At 34.0% G+C, this 22,337-nt stretch overlaps 1 protein-coding gene across 1 annotated transcript; it reads right to left on the reverse strand.

Annotated features, from left to right (window-relative positions):
• Positions 1-8,496: 8,496 nt before the first annotated feature.
• LOC104239304 (protein WUSCHEL) lies at positions 8,497-10,400 on the reverse strand. The gene is made up of 3 exons (XM_009793912.2): positions 9,832-10,400; positions 9,572-9,669; positions 8,497-9,069 (listed from the first exon to the last, which is right to left on the reverse strand). Exons 1-3 carry the CDS (start codon positions 10,280-10,282, stop codon positions 8,683-8,685), a joined length of 936 nt encoding a protein of 311 aa, XP_009792214.1. The 5' UTR covers positions 10,283-10,400; the 3' UTR covers positions 8,497-8,682.
• Positions 10,401-22,337: the final 11,937 nt, after the last annotated feature.

Here is a 22,337-nt window from a genome sequence, read left to right on the forward strand (position 1 = left end):
GTGAAAATGGATGCTGGTTCTTGCCTCATCTTACTCATAAAGGACATTACGTAAAAGTGGATTCAAAAAGTTACAAAGATCATCGTGGATCCACAACTAAATCTCCAAGTATCCATGAACTAAGAACAGAAGCATTGTCCATAATTTCCTCATTGGCTCTGTTTTTCTTCGAACACATGCTCAGTAGAAGTTTGAGAGGACAGTACTCCCAAGGGAATGAGGGTCATCAAAACCAGGAAAGCATGAAAAATTTGTCAAACCATATATGGTAAAGCATCCCACCCAAATCTTTGTGATTGGGACTGGCTTCATAATTATTGAGAGAAAAAAAAGCTTTTGAAGGCAGTGGGGCCAAAGCAGATGGAAGAAAATCACTCTAATGTGAATGAAGTGTTATATGTGCCCATCACAATAACTGGCCTGGACCATCGACGTCATTGGCCCACATGTCAGTTAGATAGCTTTGTCTGTTTTTCTTTCGAGTCTGGTGACTTGCTTCTTCACGAGTCCTTTTCCATGGTTGTCATAATTATCTCCATTTTTCGGGGTCGGACCAGGGGTGCTTGCGTCGGAATGAGTTTATGGGTAATTTTAATGCCAAAAAGAAGAAAAAAAAGAAGCAAATTAAAGAAAAATACCATGGTTATAGTATAGTATATAGGCAAAAAAAAAAAAAAAAAAAAAAACGTGGGAGCTGGAAGGAATTTTTTTTGCAACTGGAAGTATAATACCAAAGTGTAAAAGACTATCCTAAGATTTAAACTCAATGAGTTTGGAAACATACAATTTAACAATATATGGCATATATACACACACTATGATTTCTTATATTCCCCTATCGCTAGGTATTTTTCAACACTTACAAATGTTCGAATGTAGAGCTTGATGGATTCAAGTGAGTTGTGCTCAAACTAGTCACTCGGGAAGGCGTAGGCCACCCACACAGCTAGCTTCCAAAATTCAGTTTGTTGTTAAGAGATTAGAACTTTTGACATTTTGCCATTATAAGTGGTGACCTAAATTGCCTTATCTGATATATTGTGCAAGATCAATTTCTTTAAGGTGGAGAGAATAAAGTTGTTATAAGTAACAATTTTGATTCTTTGATGAACCATTTGATGGGTAGAGATGTAAGGCCGAGCTGTTACTCATTACTTCTTCTATCTTAACTTATGTGGCACAAATTCCTTATTAACGTGTCCCCCAAAAAAATGTTATAGAGGGTATTTGGAGTGGTTAATTTTAAGTGTTTATTGGCTTTTAAGCATTTTTCTAGTTTTTGTGGTGTTTGACAATGATAAAAAGTGCTTAAAAGCACTTATTTTTAGACATGACAAGTACAAAAATAAGCTAAAAGCCAAAAGCCAAAAGTTGGGTAATGGGTATTACCAATTTATGGCTTTTGAGTTTTAGCTTATAAGCTATTCCCTCAGTTTATGTGAACCTATTTCCTTTTTGGTCCGTTCCAAAAAGAATGAACCCTTTCCAAATTTGGTAATAATTTAGCTTAGAGTACTTTTTAAAAGCAAATCCAAACACCTTCGTAATGTTATATTTAAAAAAATTAACTTTTATAATTTTATTTTATCATTAATAAAACGATTTATAGCCGCACAAATATCTATAATTTATTTAGATCACACGTTTTAAAATTTTATTAACTTCATGTCCAATCAAATAATAGCACATAAAATTTGATGGAGGGAATATCATCTTAACATTTCCAATTGCTTGTGTGCTTCTATCTTCAGGTAGTGAAAACTAGACGTACCTAATCTATAGTAGAACACTTGCATTACCCAACATGTTATTGTCTCAGTTGTCAAGTTGCAATATTTCGAATTTCAGTGGTCATAGTCCAAATGAATTTTCTTTTTCCCGTAAACTACATGAAAGAAAAGAATTATTGTGGAGGATGCTGGCATTGGAAAACACAAGTAGTAAAGATGAGAAAGAGAGAGAGAGAGAGATGGAGTATGTATGAGGAGACATGCAAAGAATTGTCTGATGATATTTACGATGAAGGGGGGTAAGGTTCAAACCTCAAAAAATATACTCTTCTTTTTCCTTTCTGCCCCAAAATAACGGCCGCATTAGTATAGGGGCAGGAGGCACACTTTTGCTCAAAATCATAAATTCTTCAAACTCATCATTTTGCCATTGCTGTTCACGATGAAAAAAGGGGAGACGGAGCAGTCTTCTTAAATCATGATCATTGGAAAATCTTTTCTTTAGTGTACTATTTGGATTGGGTTGGATGAGATTGGATATCAACAAGCCCTGACTAATTCACTCACTGTCACTGACTGCCTTTTCTCTATAGAGCTATAGGACTTAGGATTTCAGAGCTAGGGCACCGCCCTACCCCCACCACCCCACCCCACCCTAAGGCTGGGTCCCCAATCCCCATTGGTATGTCTGTCGTCTGTCAATACTCTTGTTGATCACTGCTTCCACGCGCCCTTCATTGTATGTGGCTGAACAAAACGGATTTTTCTCTCTTTACTTAGAGCATGCTTGACTGATCACAGAGGCATATAAAGAAAAGAAGTTTTTTAACATATAAAGTACTATTGAATACTCCATAAAAGATCATTTAATAATATAAGGTTTAATCTACGAGGAATAATCATGTAATGTATTGTATGATTATTATGTGATTATTTTTAACAGCTATACTGGTTTTCATACATGTATGAAGTTGATGTTAAGCGTAACTTATTACGTATTTCCTTTTGTTCTCAAGACATATTAAAAACATCAGCTACAAGCATAAAAGATCAATCTATGTTACATTCAACTTATATCAGGTGTTAAAGATTCCTTGCACCAAGTTTTGCTTATCATTTCCCAGGAAGAACAATTGTGGATAAAGAAAATGAATGAGAAAAGAGGAGGAAGAAGGTGAAGTTTTGCCGCTGTGCTTATTTTTGCCCAATTTTATATAAAGAGGAATTAATCTATTTAGTCGTCCACTCAACCGTTTAAACTAAAATCCTTGTTTAATATTTATAAAATTATGTATAATCAGCATATAATTTATATATATATCTGTTAAAAAAAGTAAATAATAAATGTGATATGCTATTTGTATAAAGACCCCTTTTGTAAAAAAGGAGATATACTTTAAACACTGTCTCTCAAAATGGGGAAAATGACACTCCTATTGCGAGTAGGAAAAATAAATTTCACAAGTTTGGATAAGTCCCCTTCCACCGGGAGGCGGACGTAGCTTATACTCTACGGGTTTAATTAAGTTTAATTGAACTTATAATTTTTGATGCAGAGTGTAAATTTATATATAAAAATTTATTTAAATTATAAAAATAATGGATATAAATTCATAACTTTAAAAATATAATGGGTTAAATATTAAAAAATTTAAAAGTTGAACCTCTAGGGTTTAATCCGATCCGCCTCTTTTCCAATCCCCAACACTCCTCCCACCTCCAGGGCAGATGCAATATAGAGCTAGCGGGTTCAGCTAAACCCCAGTACTTTCGGCGCGGAGCATAAATTTATGTTTAAAAATTACCTAAATTGTAATAAATAATAGATATTAACCCATAACTTTGAAAATATATAATAGATTCAATACTAAAAACTTTAAATGTGGAACCTATAGAATTTAAATTCTAGATACGCCTCTGCCGGCCTCCACCTACCAACCATCCCTACCCTGCCCCCTACCACTCGCCCTCGCCCTCACCCCCAGCCCACTACCCCCGCTTCCACTTTCATTCCTTGTAGTGTTTACTTATATTATAGTATATAATGCTCCTGGAAGTTGGAACAATATTTTGTGTTTACTTACCAAATACCAAAAAATAAGTAAGAAAATAGCTTAGATTTCTTTAGTACCAAAAACACCCTTGTGTTTGGTGTAGTGTTCCTCCACACTAGTCTTCTACGCCATTTTGTTTAAATGCTTCTAAAGTGCGGTAGCACAGGAAACGAAAGATGAGTTAAAAAACCTCATATAGTACTAACAGAATTGATCGCTTTAAACATCATGAACTACCCGGGAAAGATGACTAAAGTAAATTGTACTTCAGTAAGTAACAAGTAAAACGGAATCAATAAAGATGTTAATCAGTAGAGCTCTCCCAAATATTCAAAAAGGTAGTAATTAAGAGGGGATCCATGTCATTCAGATCATACTAGTATTAGTACCCCGTACGGATGTGCGGACACTAATTATGTCAAATATTTAAGTTATTTGGATTTGACGTAAATAATCTTAAAATTTACATTTTCTCAGTAAATATCGATAATCATTGGATATTAACTACATAAAAAAAAATTAACCATTTCTTTTATTTTTCTTTTTTTATACCATTCTTGCCGGTGTCATTGGATCCTAAAAATAGTCAGGAAGCAAAATAATAACTCATATTTATGGCAAAACAATCAAATGTTGAGACAATGAATGACTCTTTGGATAAGACTTAACTCTTTTACTACTACTTGAACTCTTATTTGGTGTGTTGATATCTCTTAAAAAATATTTCTTTCTTAAAATTTCAGTTTCTAAAACATTATTTTTCAATAATAATTATTTTTATAATAATGTAATTGAAAATATTATTCTTAATTCAAAACTCATTTTAGTTGGCTATCTAAAAATATAAAAAATTCTTTAGCTAGTGAATTTTTTTTACTCCATTTTGATATTTGACATTAACCATGTTAAATATCTGGGTTATTTGAATTATATGTAAATAACCTTAACATTTAAACCTTCTAAATAATTATAGATAATCGTCAGTTATTAATTAAGAAACACTACATGAAAAAAGACTTAACATTTTCTCAATTCTCGTAGTTATAATTTTATTTTTGCACTATTCTCATAAGTGTCATTGGAACCTAAAAATAGCCACAAAGTGAAATAATAACTCATATTATGGCAAAGCACAAAGGTTGACACGATATAAACGATTCTTTGATTACGATGTGACTCTTATACTACGACTTGAACTCTTATTTGGTATGATTTTATCTTTCAAAAAATATTTCTATTTTGAAATTTCAATTTCTAAAACTTTATATATATTATAATAATGATTATCTTTATAATGATGCAAGTGAAGATATTATCCTTAATTTAAAATTCACTTAAATTGGCTATCTAAAAATTTAAATGATTCTTTGGCCGGATTTATTACAGTATGACTTCACTTTAAGTTTATCGATATCTCTAGCCCCAGAATTTAAATTTTTAATACCCTATATATACAAAAAATTTCTTCTTTGAATCATTAAATGTTAAATTAATTGATTATTATTATAAAATATTGCATATATTGTTTTAAAATTGTCAAGTAATTTATTTTTCGACACCATACTTGGCTTAACCTCAATACAAACTACTCAAATTGTATTCCAATTCAAATTTGAATATCATATCAGTTTGTTAGTAATAGTGATTTTTAAAAAACGACACGTAATGCAAATAAAAAAAAATATTCTAAGATATCCTTATCTTATAATCTATGTATTTGAGTTGGAAAAAATATATTTGAAATCGATGAAATTAACTTTTAAATTTTTTATACTCAACAAAGATGAAACATAAGAAGAAATTTGTTGTCTTCTTTTATTTATGGTTTTTAGATCTTTCTAACATTTTTTTCAATATTTATTTTCTTTTATCATATTTTGTATGTCGTCATTTCTTTTGTTACAAAAAATTAATTTATTTCACTATAAAAGGATGAGTTTTTAAAAAATTGTCTACATATGAAATTTAATTATATTTTTAATCTTTTTTTGAAATTATTTCATATTTTTCTTTTGGCTTTATCTAATCAGCCTAAATAGGTGCTCACCTGACCACTTAAATTAAAAAATTGAATGATGTGTAATTTATATATATACTCCATTTATAATATGTGTATAATCATGTGTTGCCGGTATATCATCTATTTATATTAGCTATAAAAAGTAAACAATAAATATGGCCGGATATTATGTAAATTTTCCATATGATTTCGGATTTTTGAGTTTATTCATGATATAACTTCTATTATAACAATTTTAAAACTCTCTACTAATGTTAAAAAATTCTTATCTTTTTATTATCTTTGAATTAAAAAAATAAAGAGTTTTTTCGAAATAGTTTGTTTACATTAAAAAAATATTTTATGTCATAACAATTTTTTCTTTATATATACTCTTTGTTACACGTAAAAGTCACTATAGAAACTATCAATTAGAAACCAATTTCTCTCTTGTTGAGTTTGAAAAAAAAAACCTTTTACATAATCTAATGATTCAAAACTAATATTCTTCAACGAAAAAAATATTATACCCTTGCAATATTGGCTTGACTACAGCTAAACGAAGGGGTTTCAGCTTATACCCTTGAATATGCTAAATTAAAATTAATATGTATAGCTAAAGTTTTGTTATTTGTTTGATGTCCATTTATGCAAATTGACTCTTCAAGCAAATATTCTTCAAAAAGAAAAAAGAAACAACTTTTTTTTTATATTGATTGATTTTGTGATGTTTCTTTCTCCAGCATGTATGTTTACTTTATTATATATGTAAGTAAACTTTTATTTGGTTTTGTAAGCTCTTTTTTGTTATTTAGATAAACATATAGATGTACCCTATATATTACATTTATTTTAAAAGAATTTCGTTTTATTCAAATCTAGCTACAGTGTTTCAAAGAACTATACTTATAGGATTTTAAATGTGAAAGAGTTTTATAGTTATATGGAGTAGTTTTTTTTCTTTGCTAGAGGGCAAAGTAGTATTTAAATAATTAGAAAAAATAACAAAACTTCCTAACATGATTGCATATGATCATTAACCGAATTAAGTATGATAACATGATAAAAAAGATAAATTTTATTTTTAATTTAAATTCGAATGTTAGAACTTTATCTATAAATTTAAAATTATCTTTTAATTCAAATTCCGTATATATATATATATATATATATATATATATATATATATATATATATATATATATTATATTTGTATAAAATATAGAATAAAGTTATCATATACTATTGACATTTATTAGGTTGCCAATTAGCTTAACTATAATGTCAATTATATATGATAACTTTCTTGCTTTAATATATATAGAATATAGAATATATATATAGATATATAGATTTCTGTACTTTACAGTGGTCTAATAAACGAGTTAAAGCACCCAAGTGAAAATCAATTGTTGGAGAGATATTCCTAACATAAATTTTTAGGTCTAATAAATCCGTGCTTGTTTACTTTCTTTTGTTTTTTCCCCTTATTAATTGTCGCCATTTGTTAGTACGGGTAGGAGCTTTTAAGTGCAAAGATCATCCATTCAAGGCCTTGATCAAACCCTAATATTAGTATTATTCTACTAGTACTATATGATAATATTACTAAAGTTATTTCAGAAAAGAACACCACAATCTGTTATTCCACGTGAGAGAGATGTAAAACAGACAAGTTCAAGACACGCATGAGATGATTACCTCAATGAAATAGACACTTGTTGACCAAAATTCTAATGAGCAATAAAGACTTAATAAGACAATTCTATAGGTTATATACTGTAACCAATACTCACATTACTTCTTATGAGACAAAATGATTTACCCACTATCACAAAAATCCTTTCCTCCTTGGAATTAAATGGATGACCAAACCCAATATTAATTATAGGTACAATCAGCTCTTGATACTTGAGCTACCAAAAGTGACAAGAAAACCAAATATCGGTATTTCTATCTTTAATCAAATAAAGCTAAAATGTCTTCATTAATGATCTATTGACTTGTTAAGCTGGTACAAGTGAAAGGAAATCAAGGAGAAAGAACACAAAATCAACAATGCTCCAAAGATCAATGGTAAAAGGTATTTGGCAGTTTCTAAAAAAAAAAAAAAGAATCCCAGTGTTTGTGATCCCTGGCTCGAGCCTTGACCGTGCGGTTCTTAAAACATTATACTATGAATTTAACTTACATACCCTGTAATATTATTTTACACGATTATATTTTGAAGACATTTTCCTTCACTAGGTAGGGGCTAAGTTCTGCGTACACACTATTCTCCCAGACCCAAATATGGAAATATATTGGGTATGTTGTTATTGTTGTATATATATTTTAACACATTTTAGTAGGTTATTTACTTTATTTTTTACGTTTTCACATTATACTCAATATAGACAATTACCTGATTTTGTGAGTTACTTTTACCTAATGGTGCAATTTTTCTTTAACAGTATAAGTGCATAAAAAATAAATTCTTCCATTAAATATTCATAATCAGTTCACGGTCTCTATTACTGTTTAGCCTTAGAATATGGGTACTATAAAGCCTAGAAACCCATGGCATGTTAGGTTCTATTTTGCCGTAGGCAACTCTAACTGCAGGGAGGTACAACACAGTACAATATATTTCCTTCGTACTGTCTGCTACCTAACTAGGTCTAATAGTAACAAAAGGCAAAAACTCATAAATATTGCAAGTTGGTGCAGCCGATCGAGAACTTTGGAACCATCATATATTAACTTTTCCGTACTTTAATTAACATTACATAGGAAGTAACTTAGATTAATACTATAATTAACATTACCATGGTCCATAGACACACCAAATTAGTACTACTAATTAGCATAAGACTAAATTAAAGAAACTAAGTACTGATCCTATAAACTATTAAAACATTTAAGGGGAATTAGGAGATCTGCCAATGAAAGAGTTGAGACTAAGTTCAAGAGAAGCTCTGGCCGCAGCAGCCAAGTTATGATCATCTGAACGGTACCATTCTGTGTAGAATCCGCCTGAAGATTCATGTTTGATGTTGCAGAAACTGGAGATGTTCTCTTCATGCATGGGAAAAAGTGGGAGAGTTTCTAAAGCAGAGGCTCTTTGGTAATTTTCTTCTTCTTGTTGCAGTTCCTCATAATCGTCTACTAGGGTTTCATCAAAATGTTTAGTCTTTTCAAGAAAAGGATAAGCTTGATGAGAAGTGTAGGGATCAACTCCAACCCATGTAAAGTTTTGATGACCCATTGATCCGTTGGAGTTACCACCTGGTGATATTGAACAGTCCTGTTTTTGAACCGCTAACATTAATTAGAAATTCAATTTTTGTTAATTATTTATTTAAGTTAGTATATACTATTATAAGGAAATTTGCATATGACAAGCTCAATTTTTTTAAAAAAAATTGCACCTTTTCTTTTGTGTCTCAAAGAAAGTATTATCCTACTGCTAATAACTTGAAATATCTCTTCCATTTGTGTTATTAGAGTTGGTTTAAGGGGAAAATAAAGAGGAAGTAAAGAAAAGGGTGTTTAGTTCTTTATAGAAGAAACTCACAAGTTTGGGAAAATTGTTGTCTTGATTATGTGACTATGTCCTTTTCTTCTTCATTTCATGTTTACAAGAAAGAAACTTGGCGAAAAAAAAGAGTAAACATAAGCAACAGAAACTATTTACCCCAATATTGGTGGATTGTCATGATAGCTTGAAACTGGTCCAAAAGATTCTTTTTTGGGCTTAAGTAGTTTCCTTTTTAACTTATTAGTTAAGGAATTTACACCAAACTTACCCTAAAGCTCTTTTCCATAGCTAAAGTTCCATAACCATAGTTTCCATTCTGTCCAACGGCCAGTACACCATGAGAAGAAGCTGATGGACAGTGAATACCTGTATATGAAACAAGTCCTTAGAACCATTCATAATAAAGTTCAATTTTTTGTGAAATGTTAGTACCTAGTAATAGTTACAGAAGTTAACTTTCTTACAAAAAAGAAAGGCAAAAGATTATATTTTCTTTTGTCTTTCATGATATTTTGACCAGTAAATTACCTGTAGTGTTGTTATACTTGTGGTGGATAGGATCATCAGCAGATCTCCAAACACCTCTCATGTGCATGGGAATATTATTGTTGCTATCAGTAGCAGCAGCAGCAATAAGCCTCTTCTTTTGCCTTTCACGAGCTTTATGGTTCTGAAACCAATAAAACACATTCTTGCCTTCAATCTTACCGTACTGTCTTAACTTAGCAGAGATCCTCTGAATCTGTTCAGCAGTTGGAGACCTAACTCCATTGTTGTAGTAAAGATCCTTCAAGATTCTTATCTGGTCAGTTGTGGGTGTCCACCTCGTACTACTTTGCCTGCACATGAAACTGCTGCTGTTGTTTTTGCTGCTATTACCACCAACACCATCTTCAATAATGTTGTTTGTCACCTGTCCAATTGATAAATGTTGTTGGTGAAGATAGTGCTGCTGGTTTTGTTGTTGGGCAGCTTCCATAGTGTATAGAGAGTAGTACTAAAACAAGAAGAGAACAAAGGGATGTAGACAAAAAAAACAGATAAAAGTGAAGAATGTGGCTATAGGCTAGGTAGGTGAAGACTGAAGACTGAAGAGTGAGGAGTTACATGGAGAGAATGAGAGAATTATAAAGAAAGTTTTGGTTTTGTTGGGGGGTGGGGTGGGGGGATGGAGAGGGGGGGTGTAGGAGGGGCACATGGGAAGGAAATCAGAGGGATATCTGGGAGAGAAGGACTGAAATTGACAGAGCAAAGAGTTAAGAAAAAAATATGGGACAAAAGAGGGGCTAGAAAAAGGTGGAATTCAGAGGAGTTTGCTTGGATGAAAAGGCAATGACAAGTTATGATTATTAAGTGGAGATATGGGAAAGAAAAAAGTGTGCTTTATGAGAAGACAGAAGAGAAAGTATTAGAGCTTCTTTTCAATGAATGAATGAATGGATTTTTGTTACAAAATGTTACTTACTATCTAGTATATGTTCTTGTGATTTTTAGACTTCATTTAGGGGAATTCTTCTTTATGTGGGAGATATGGCCTCTTTGTCTCTGGTTAAATATGCCAGAAATTTAGGATATTCTTTGTACTCTAGTACTTACAAAAAGATTACTAGGGTAAAGTTGTAAATGTGCTAGTAAAAGGTGAGGAGGAGTAATACAAATATTCTTCCCATATATAAATACAGAGAAAAGATTCAAAAGTATACTAATTTGCAAATGATGTGTGGTCATTTGGATATAAATGCAGCTGCTATTGGGAGGGTATTATTAAAGCCACATTCTCAGAAGTAGCATTAATGTCAGAGTTTTCTGCTAGTTGAAGCACTTGCAAATATCCAACAGATCATTAGTGAACTTCTTTGGTTCTTCAGCATTATTAATAATATAGGATACCATGCATTTCCCAGTTTTTAGTTTTTTCCTTCTTTTTTCTTTATTTGAGATCAAGCATTAGCAAATGGACATGGGAAATATTATTATAGTTCACACCGCTAAGAAATAGAATAATTCTTCAGCAGATTTTGATGGGTAAAAAAATATAGAAGAAAGGATTTACAGTAATTTATAGGACTAGTATATACTATTTTAGTCTATTATAACATGTTATAGTATGTTATTTGTCTTTATTTTTTTAAGATACTAATTCCGATTACCTACATTGTTATATATAATTATCTTTTAGGTGAATTTGAGTATGTTTGGCCAAGCTTATAATAAGCTAGTCTAGCTAGCTTATACACACTTTTTATTATATGTTTGGTAAACATCAAAAATACTTATAAATCAAAATCAGCCAAAAGTCATAAGTTGATCTACCCCTCGTATGATTTTACTGATGCTTGTAAGCATTTTTGGTTTGACCAAAACATTTATGATTTTTCGGTAAACTATATCTTGTGAAATCTTTGAAATACTCTTCCTAAAACATAATTCCGGATTATCTCTCAATTCAATTTCCATTATTAGTCCTTTTCATGTAAAAATACTTAAAATTTATTTTTTGTAAGTAGCTTTAAGAATATTTTAAAATACTAAGTACATTTTTACCAAACACAATAATTGCTTATTATCTATTTCAGCAATTTTATCCAACAACATACTGTAACTATTTATTTATAAATTTAGGTTGAACAAGTAAAAGTGATTTTCAGTACCCCAAATGAGCTCTTTATAATGTAAAAATAATTATTTACCGTCTCTGTATAAAAGCTAACTCTAAAGAAATCCTATACAATAGCTACTAAAAAGTAGTATTATGTACGATTTAGTAAATATCATCATATTCCGATGGAGCGTCTAAGCACATTTGTTAACCGATCTTTGTGTATTTTTCTCTCATTCGAATAGTACGTACCATCTAAGTATATCATCCTTAAAACATATAATTTGGATAATTATAAATAGGAAATGGAAACTCTCCACAGGAAAATACCAGCCAGAATCTTGAACTATTTAGGAAAAGAACAAGCAGTAACACAGAGAAGGAAGGTGAAAAGAGAAAAGGGGTGGAAAGAGAATGGAATTAGGAGTGAAAGACAGAAAGAGAACATTATATTGAAAGCCATGGATGGCATATATCACGTCAACATAATTCATAATTCATAATTCATAATTCATAATTCATAATCTTCTGCTACGGAACAGTAGAGCACGCTACCCAATATTTATTGCCAAAACATCTACTTCTGCTCTCTACGTAGTGATATTACGAGTTACTCCGTAGTATGATCATTCAACTCATGAAAATTACTACCTAGGAACCTCATCGCTCATGTTTTACGTATTCTTTACAAAATTACTCTTTACAGTTCCAATATTAGACACCTCAACTATTCTATCAAGTACTAACTATAAGTATCAAGTAATTCTGCACATATACTAAATATTTCTATTCACTAAATTTATATATGTGATATTTTTCATTCTTATATTAATAATTAATTTGATGTAAATATTATGTGTATTAAAAGTTTCATAGAGGAGGAAAATACTTATTTGTCGTTTATACAAAAAGAAGTTAATCTTAAGGGTTTTTGTTTAGGTTTTGGTCTAAATGACAATGAAATTTGATGCAGACAAAGGAGGAAAAAGCACGAGATCAAAATAATTGGATGTTTTAAAAAATTCAGTCCCTTTCAGCGAATTGCTTTCTATCGCCGCATTTTATTAATCTTCCAAATCCTACCTTTTCCTATGCACCGATAGACTGCAGCTACACTCCTACCTTAGGGAAACTTCTTTCTCCCAATTACTCAATTGGAGTCTAAAAATAGCGGGTTCTTTTCTTTTTCTTTTTAGCTACTTAAGTTATACTCATTAAGGGATGTGATGAGACGGATATAATTTATTAACTTTAACAAGAGTTCTGAATTTAAGCTTTTGATGGGAGAAATAATTAATCGAAAGCAATTCCTTCTTTAATGGGGTTTACGCAATGGGAATCACGATTAATGGGGTTGGTAGGTACTCGAATTCAAGATGGTTATATCGTAAAGAAAGTTTAAGTTATATCACTCTTTTATTTAGTTTTAAAATGTTTGATATATTATTTCATTTTATAAGCTTTTCAAAAATTAATTTAAATTAAAAATATAAAAGTGGTGTTCACATAAATATCATTATAGTATAAAATAAATAAAAAGAAACCCTTACTGTTCTAAAGTATTTTTTTTGAATTGTACTTTTGATAAAGAGTACTTTTCTAAAAAAGCACATTTTAAAATTTTGGCCAAATAGGCTATGGTTTTGTCATTCTCGGCTCTTAATTTGTAGGACATTCTTCTTATTTTTCAAAATATAATTTTTATTTATTTTGCATGTCCGAACATACTTGAAACCATTTCGCTTCTAATATCATTTACATTACTTTTACTATTTCTCTAATCCAAACTCACATAATATATCAAATTTATTTTTTTGGGAGAATATTCGGAGTTTTCTTTATATAAATAATTTTCCCATTTTTTTTAAAAAAAGCTTGTTAGGTGGAGATTTTTTCGAAGAAAATTTAACCTTTTCTGGAAGTTTCTAAACCTCCAAATATTAGTTAAACTTTTTCCGTGGCGTAAATACGCTGATAATTCAAGATATCTATTGCAAATTATGAAACTTAGGGGAAATTAAATTAAATTAGGTCTAACATATAGGGAAGGAATATATACTCTCACCTTGAAGTCATCGTATTGCAGTCTCATTCCAATTTTCCTTCAATTCTGCTGACTGTTACCAGACTCTCACTCTTTATTGGGAGTTCAACATTTGAGATTGCGCTATTTTTTTTCTTTTTCTGATTTTGCTACTGTCATCATTACATTTACCTTTCATTATCATGCATTTATATTATTTCTTTCTCTCAGCTGTCTCTCTTCATTTTTCACCTCTAAGAAGGAAAAATGAAAAGAAAAGAGTAGGAACTAATGCAATAAGGATCCATATAAGAAACTTAATTAGTACTTGCATTTATACATTAGTAATATCTGTGAAAGTCTATGCATTATTTGTGAAACGGAATGTTGTATAATCTATGTCCTACAACAAAAACAACAATGACGACGATGCAGTAAAATCTTATAAGTGAGGTTTGGGGAGAGTAGTGTGTACGCAGACCTTACCCCTATCCCGAAGTGATAGAGAAGTTGTTTCTGAAAGACCCTCAGCTCAAGAAGACAGAAAAGCCGAGAAGAGAAGCGAAAGGACAATATATTAGTATCATCAAACAGAAACCAAATTAAAGAAATAATAACAGCATCATAAGAACTAGAAAATATATAGTAGAAATGCAATAACAAAATCAGAAAATAAGCCCCGATGCTATGAAAAGTGGAAGGATAGTGGGAATACAACATTAACCACTAGCAATCTAAGGCCAACCCTATCAAACTAGCCTCACCCCTGGACTCGACTACGTCCTAACCTACAACCTAATACTCGACCTCCATACCTTTCTATCAAGGAACATGTCCTCGGAAATCTGCAGCAACGCCATGTCCTGTTTGATCACCTCTCCCCAATACTTCTTAGGCCGTCATCTGCCTCTTCTCGTACCCGCCAAGGCCAACCTCCCATACCTCCTCACTGGAGCATCAAGGCTCCTCCTCTACACGTGCCCAAACCATCTGAGTCTCGCTTCCTGCACCTTGTCATCCATAGGAGTTACATCCACCTTCTCCCGAACAACTTCATTCCTAAACTTATCCACCCTAGTATGCCCGCACATCCACCTAAACATCCTTATTTCTGCCACTTTCATCTTCTGGATATGAGAGTTCTTAATCGGCCAATACTCTGCCCCATACAACATGACCGGTCTAACCGCAACTCTATAGAACTTACCTTTGAGTAATGATGGTACTTTCTTGTCACACAGGACTCCTGATGCTAATTTCATTTTATCCACCCCACCCCTATATACGGCGTGTGATGTCCTCGTCGATCTCTCCGTCCCCTTGGATAATCGGCCTCAGGTACTTAAAACTACTTCTCTTGGGGATGACCTGTGATCAAAGCCCCACGTCCATGCCAACTTCCCCCGACTCGGCACTGAACTTGCACTCGTGATATTCTGCCTTAGTCCTGCTCAACTTGAAACCCTTAGACTCAAAGGTATGTACTAGTAATATCATATTAATTAAGAACACCTAAAATGATAGAATTACCGTAGTACAAAATGGAAGTACATTTTTAAATTATATTAAAATTAGAATCTTCTTTAATAAAACTAAAATTCATGGCACTATAGTAAGAAATTTATATTGTGAGAACTCTCACTAATTTTGAATAAAGTCTTCTTTTAAAATGAACTAAACCTTTTTTTTGTGTGTGTATATAAGTATATTATTAAATTTAATTCTCGAATTTGGTACTACAATATTTGATATTACAATTGTCGCTTATTGAGATTCAAACTTTTACTGTGAATACAATGTAAAATTTGTAATATTTTGACTTAAATTTACATATTTGAAAATGATACAAAAAGTACGTAGTATAAGTCACAACTCACAATAATTTAATAATTTAAAATATTTAAAGAATTCGTAAGGCTCTCGAAATTTGAACAAAAAATTGGAACGGGAGGAAAGAGTAGTAAGGAGTGATGGCTACTCCTTTGGCCAGATTGTCTTTCAAAGTCTATCGGACATTGATTTGCTAGTAAAGCTCAACATCAGTACTCTTTGATCTTTCGTTTTATATTATTTTCTAAACAAACCAAAACCTCTTACCTCATCTCTAGCCTTCTACAATTCTTGACAAGTACATATATTCCCTTTTCTTGCGGGTAATCATAATATATCCTAGTATTATAGATAATAAAATATAAGTATAATTTTGCCATAGCTAGCTTTCGCAATATCTTGAAAGATTTTTCTAACATCATCTTCAGATCTCTCTACCTTCTTTTTCTACATATTATGCTACAAGTCTCAATTTCTTTCTCGCTTTCTTTGTAATTAATACCAAGAAAGAGACTACCAAACCAAATGAAGTAAAAAAAACCCTAGCCATAATCCACAAACTTTATATTCACTATTTGAAATAGTTTTTTCTTTCAAATTTTGATGCGCGTGAAGGAAGTAAAATTACTAAGATTAGATATTCCTACGTATAATATGGGCATGGTGGTCCATTGAAGGAGAAAGTCTGAGATGGAAATGGTTGATTTAATGTACTTTTTTCTTAAAGTTTTCACACATTTGTTGAGTTTTACTGTGGAGTGTTCTAGGTAGGTGACTATGAATTTAATGCACTCTAAATAGTTTCAACTCACAAACATGTAGTAGTATATATAGGACCCAGAAATGCAGTTTGGATTTTGGACCACTACCAAATATCATTCTTCTTTTAGTTCTAGACTAGATGAGTTACCCATTTAACGTATGTTGTTTTAATGCTTTAAGTTGACTGAAAGTTCTTGTAACAGAGGACCACATGCCATTTGTTCTTAGCTAGCTCAGTATCTCTCCTACTATGCAATGAGTGACTCATCAAATTAAACTTAAGGATTATACACTATTAGAAAACCAAAATGTAACGACACGTAATTGTCCATTATAAGTTGAAGTAATTATCCGAAAAATAGACTCATCTTACTGTTAGTATATAAGTTAAATCCTATCAAAATTGCTTTTTGATGTATTGTGCTCGGTTAAATACAGCGGGTGGCAAACGGGCGGGTTAGGTCAGATATGGAACGGGTCGAAAGCGGGTAATGAAAAACGGATAAATTATTCGATCCGGCCCATATTAATACGGATAAAATATGGTTAACCGGCGGATAATATGGATAACCATATTATCCATGACTTCTTGAATATGATCACTTTTGGGAGAATTCCTAGTTTCTTAAACTTGAGGAACCCCCAATTTGAGGCTTTACAAATGTAAAAGTTAAACTCATTAGTTATCTATTTTCTAAATAGATAATATGGTTCTTATCCATATTTGACCCGTTTTTAAAAAGTTCATTATCCAACCTATTTTTTAGTGAATAATATATGTGGTTAATCATTTTCTTTTAACTATTTTGCCACTACTAATTAAAAATATACGGATTCTTAGGTGATATTGAAAGCACTCAGTCCGTTCTAAATAGTTTCGGCATAATTTTTTAGGCAACTAATTAAGAAATGAAGTTTGGTTTTATCTAAATATAGGATGATTCGAATACGAAGATACGGTTAACTTTTTGAAGAATTAGAATATTGTTTAGAATTATATGGGTCAAAATTTATCTTTAGAATATTTAAGCCAAGATAATACTAGGGAAAAAAATTCTCAAGTCGTCGTTTGTCGAAATGACTCAAGAAGTGGCGAAGTCTGTGATCGAAGAGTCAACAAAGGCCGAAGTCGTAGAGTCGACAAGGGTCGAAGCCGAGGTCGAGTACCTTTGACAGAGTTATAACGACTAGTTTCAAGATAGGATATCAAAGAGAATATTCTAGTGGATATTCTCTGTATTTGTACTATTAAGGTTTCTTAGGAGCATGTTTCCTATAAATAGAAAAAAAAACACAATAATAGGGGACATATGATATTCATTTGTAAAAACACACTTTGACTAGAGAAAGAGAATCATATCTAATTTGCTAAGATACAAACATCACCTTTTCACTGAGATTCTTGTCTATACTTTTCCACTAGATCCGAGAATAACTCATCTATTCAAGGGATTGTCTATCATTCATCATTGTCAGAAAGAACATCCACATATTTCATCCCTTCTTGGGTGACTCATTCATTCTATTTACTTAAATTCCATTTATTGCTATGCATTAATATTAAATGCTACATTATTGCTTATGATTTCTATAATATTTATTGTATGTCACCGCCACTGTCCGACCACATTTACGTAATATTTGTTGCTTCTTTAAAAGCTCAATCTGAGGATATTATTATTAGCTATGATTAACCCTTTTTAATATAAGTTTAGTTATTTGAACCAAGATCTATATTTATTGGTAAAATAATTTGGCGCTTCTTGGTTAAATTTTTAGCTTCCTCTAGATCTATAATTAACGCAAGTCGCTAACGTCAAAAATCCCGAGATCTCCTTTTTTGTGTATACAAAACCCTACATGGCAGGTAATCGAGGAGAAAGGGAAAGAATGACGAGTGTTTCCCAACCAACCTCATGAATGTCATCAACGAAAGCTGTGAAATAGTAGATGAAGACACGACCCCCAACGCGTCCCCTAGACGAGAGAGGTCACCACTCCTATACGGCAACATAACGAAGCCCAGCAGAAAAGGGGCCTCCACATCTACAGAGGAAGGGACGCCCCCAACAAAAAACTCCTCGAGGCATGGTTGACCGACACGCTAGGAAGCGTCCTCAATAAACCCGCTCCAGGCAAGACTACAGAAATCACAAGGGCATGCACGATACAACAAACAGACGAGCAGTGCAACTGGCTCCCGCCAGCAATAGGTATAACTCACAATGTTACTGATAGTGTAGGTGACAACGCCCTTGCTGCCATTCTAAAGAGGATGGAAGAAATGAAGAATGAAAATAAGGCACTCCGAGACCAGATGAAAGAATATCAAGAACGAGTTGACAAGATACCAGGTGCTCCTAAGCTGCTGCTGAAAAGGAACGCTAGCCAGTTCGTAGAGCACCCATACAACAATAATGAAACCACACATGCCATACCAAAGATCTTCAAAATGTTGCTCTATCTCAGGATATACGACGGAATGAATGATCCTGAAGATCATGTGACTTATTACGTCACCGCATGACCTCGCCAAGGAACAAGTGTCCTCCATTTTGCTGAAGAAGTTTGGCGAAACCCTCACGGGAGGGGAATTAACATGGTATTCGCAGTTGCCAGCCCACTCCATAGAAACTTTTGAAGAAATGGCCGACAAGTTTGTAACCGCCCATGTCAGAGCCAAGAAGGCCAAGGCGAGAGTAAACAACATATTTGCTATTAAGCAGTCCTTAGGAGAGGGACTAAGGGACTTCTTCGCCAGGTTCAACAGAGTAAGGATGACTCTGCCAAACATATCCGAAGGGATGTCGGTCGCAACTTTTTAGAACGGGCTGAGCAGAGTGCTTCAAGAGCAACTAGAAAGCTGTTAAGCCAATTGATGAAGTATCCTCCAACCACTTAGGATGAAATCCACAATGCTTATTGTGCTGAGGTCCGAGCAGACGAGGACGATCTCAACGAACCAACTCATCGGCTAACCTCAGTACAAGCCGAATCCATAAAAGAACGAAGAGATAATACCGTAAGAGATCATCCAATTCCGCGGCCTAACATGGAACGTCACAAACCATATGTTAGGGCAGCCGCCCCACCCTCCCTCCGCTATGAAGAAGGCCTGTCCAGGCCAAGGATAGGGACTCATTGGAACGAAAGAGGTATGCCTCCTTTATTATCTGCTCACAATTTTTGTATGTCACCTATAGAAATAGTCTACGCTCTTGAGAAACTTAGAACAAAAGTTAAGTGGCCGCCAAAGATGATATCAGAAAAGTGAAGTGGCAGCCAAAGATTGAGAAAGTATGATGCCCTCTGTGAGTTCCACCAGGAACACGGGCACAAAATGGAATATTGCATCGCCCTCAGACAGGAAGTCGTAAATATGTTATGGCAAGGACACCCCAAAGAGCTGTTAAGTGATAAGGGGAGGACCAACTTCACTAAAGGACGTGAACATCAAGGCCCGCCGAAGCTGGCATCACCAGCTCTTACCATCAATATGATCATTGGCGGCAATGACGACACCTCTATCAATGGAGTGAAAATCACCACCAATCATAAACTCAAGTGGTCTATCACCCACGAAGGGTACGACGGAATCAAAGAAAGTATCATCTTCGACGAGTCGGATGCCAACGGTTTGATTTTCCCACATAATGATGCCCTCATTATTACTTTATGTATTTTGGATATCGATGTCAAATGCATCATAGTGGACGATGGAAGGGTGCATGCGTTATCTATACCAAAGTCCTTACCCAAATGAGGCTCAAGGATAAGATATTGCCGCATTTGCATCACGCTAACCGATTTTAATAATGTAGTTGAGCTGACATCCAGGGAAATTACACTCCCCGTCCTGGACGACAGCATGACTCTGGAGACGACATTCCACATTATGGACCAGGCCACGACGTACAATGCCATAGTGGGACGACCATGGATACACTCCATGAGAGCCATCTCATCCAGCATATACTAAGTAATTAAGTTCCCGACACCATAGAGGATATTCTGCATATAGGGAGAACATCGCACATCTCAAGAATGCTACCGCATTGCCTTGGACAACACAACCATCTAGCAGAAAAAAATAAAGAAAAAGAGGCATAGCAATCAACAGGGTCGAGGTCGAAGCAAGAAGAAACTGGGGATGTCATCATGGACCCCGACATGGCCGAGGCTGTAGGTTCGACCATAGAAGACCTTGATCTTATTTAATTGGACCTCAACAATTATAGTAGGAAGGCCTATACTGGCTATAAACTCGAACAACCAGGTAAATTCAATCAATCTTTAATAGCTAATGCAAATTTATTTGCTTTTAGCCATGCAGATATGACAGGCATCCCAAAGGAAATCTCCACACACAAGTTAAACGTCGACCCATTCCACCCCTAGTAAGGCAAGTCACACGTAAATTCAACCCTGCCATCAACGATGAGGTCCGTGAGGAGGTGGAAAAAGTGATAGAAAACGGCTCCATTACCTCAAGTGGATTGCCAACGTAGTGATGGTCAAAATGAAAAATGGGAAGTGGATGATGTGCGTGGATTTCACAGACTTGAACAAAGCATTTTCGAAGGATTCATTCCTATTACCCCAGATCGACCAACTCATCGGCGCAATAGTCGCGCACAAATTATTGAGTTTATTGGACGCTTACTCAGTCTATAATAAAATTCTCATTGAGGAAGAAGACCAGGAGTAGACGCGTCATCACCCTCCAAGGAACATAATGCTATCGGGTCATGTCGTTTGGACTAAAAAATGCAGGGGCTACTTATCAAAGGTTGGTAACCAAGATGTTCAAAGACCAGCTCGGAAGATCATGGAGGTATATATAGACGATATGTTGGTCAAGTCCAAAAGGGCAGAGGATCACATCGATCATCTGAAAGAAACTTTCAACATACTCAGACAATACGAAATGAAGCTGAACCTAGAGAAATGCACGTTTGGCATAGCCTCGGGAAAATTCTTGGGTTTCCTGGTGTTGCAGCGAGGGATCAAGGTCAACCTATACCAAATCAAATCTATCGAGGGGATAAAATAACTTTTAACCACCAAAAAGCAAGTCCAGAGGTTGACTGGTTGTATCGCCGCCCAATCAAGGTTCATTTCCTGGTCGTCAGATAGATGTCACAAATTTTTTGGCGTACTCAAGAAGGAAAATGACCTCAAATGGACTTCCGAGTGCGTCTAAGATCTGTGAGAACTAAAGTCATACCTATCATCACTGCCCATGCATTCGAAGCCCGAACTTGGGGAGAAATTCCTCATTTATCTAGCCGTATCCGAGGTAGCAGTAAGTGAAATCTTGATCCGCGAAATAAAGGTATGCAATCTACCATCTATTACATTAGCAAAACACTCATCAACGCCAAAACGAGGTACCCACACCTCAAAAAACTTGTTCTATCCTTGGTCGTAGCTTCACGGAAGCTTAGACCCTATTTCCAATGTCACCCTATCTTGGTCGTCACAATTTTTCCCCTGAGGAGCATTTTGAATAAACCCGAGCTATCGGGTAGGCTAGCCAAATGGGCCATCGAGCTAAGCGAGCACGATATCACATACCAACCGCAAACAACGATAAAGTCACAAGTGCTCGTCGACTTCGTCGTCGACTTCAGTGCAAAAATAATGTTCGAAGTCGAAAGGGAATCCATCAAAGCTTCCTCTTAAACACAAGATCTCTAGGTCCTATTCACCGATGGTGCAACCAACATATCAGGGTCTGGACTAGGACTCGTACTCGAGGTCCCGACATGCGAAGTAATTCGCCAGTCTATAAGGTGTCCAGATATGACTAACAATGAG

This window comes from Nicotiana sylvestris, chromosome 2 (genome assembly GCF_000393655.2).
Source record: "Nicotiana sylvestris chromosome 2, ASM39365v2, whole genome shotgun sequence".
NCBI lineage: Eukaryota > Viridiplantae > Streptophyta > Magnoliopsida > Solanales > Solanaceae > Nicotiana > Nicotiana sylvestris.

Excerpts from the sequence above, each read along its gene's own strand:
- LOC104239304 (XM_009793912.2), bottom strand. The coding sequence starts at position 10,282 with ATGGAAGCTGCCCAACAACAAAACCAGCAGCACTATCTTCACCAACAA. Across the intron at positions 9,670-9,831 it reads CAAGTATAACAACACTACAG|GTATTCACTGTCCATCAGCT; the intron begins GTAATTTACTGG and ends TTTCATATACAG. Across the intron at positions 9,070-9,571 it reads CTATGGAAAAGAGCTTTAGG|GACTGTTCAATATCACCAGG; the intron begins GTAAGTTTGGTG and ends GTTCAAAAACAG.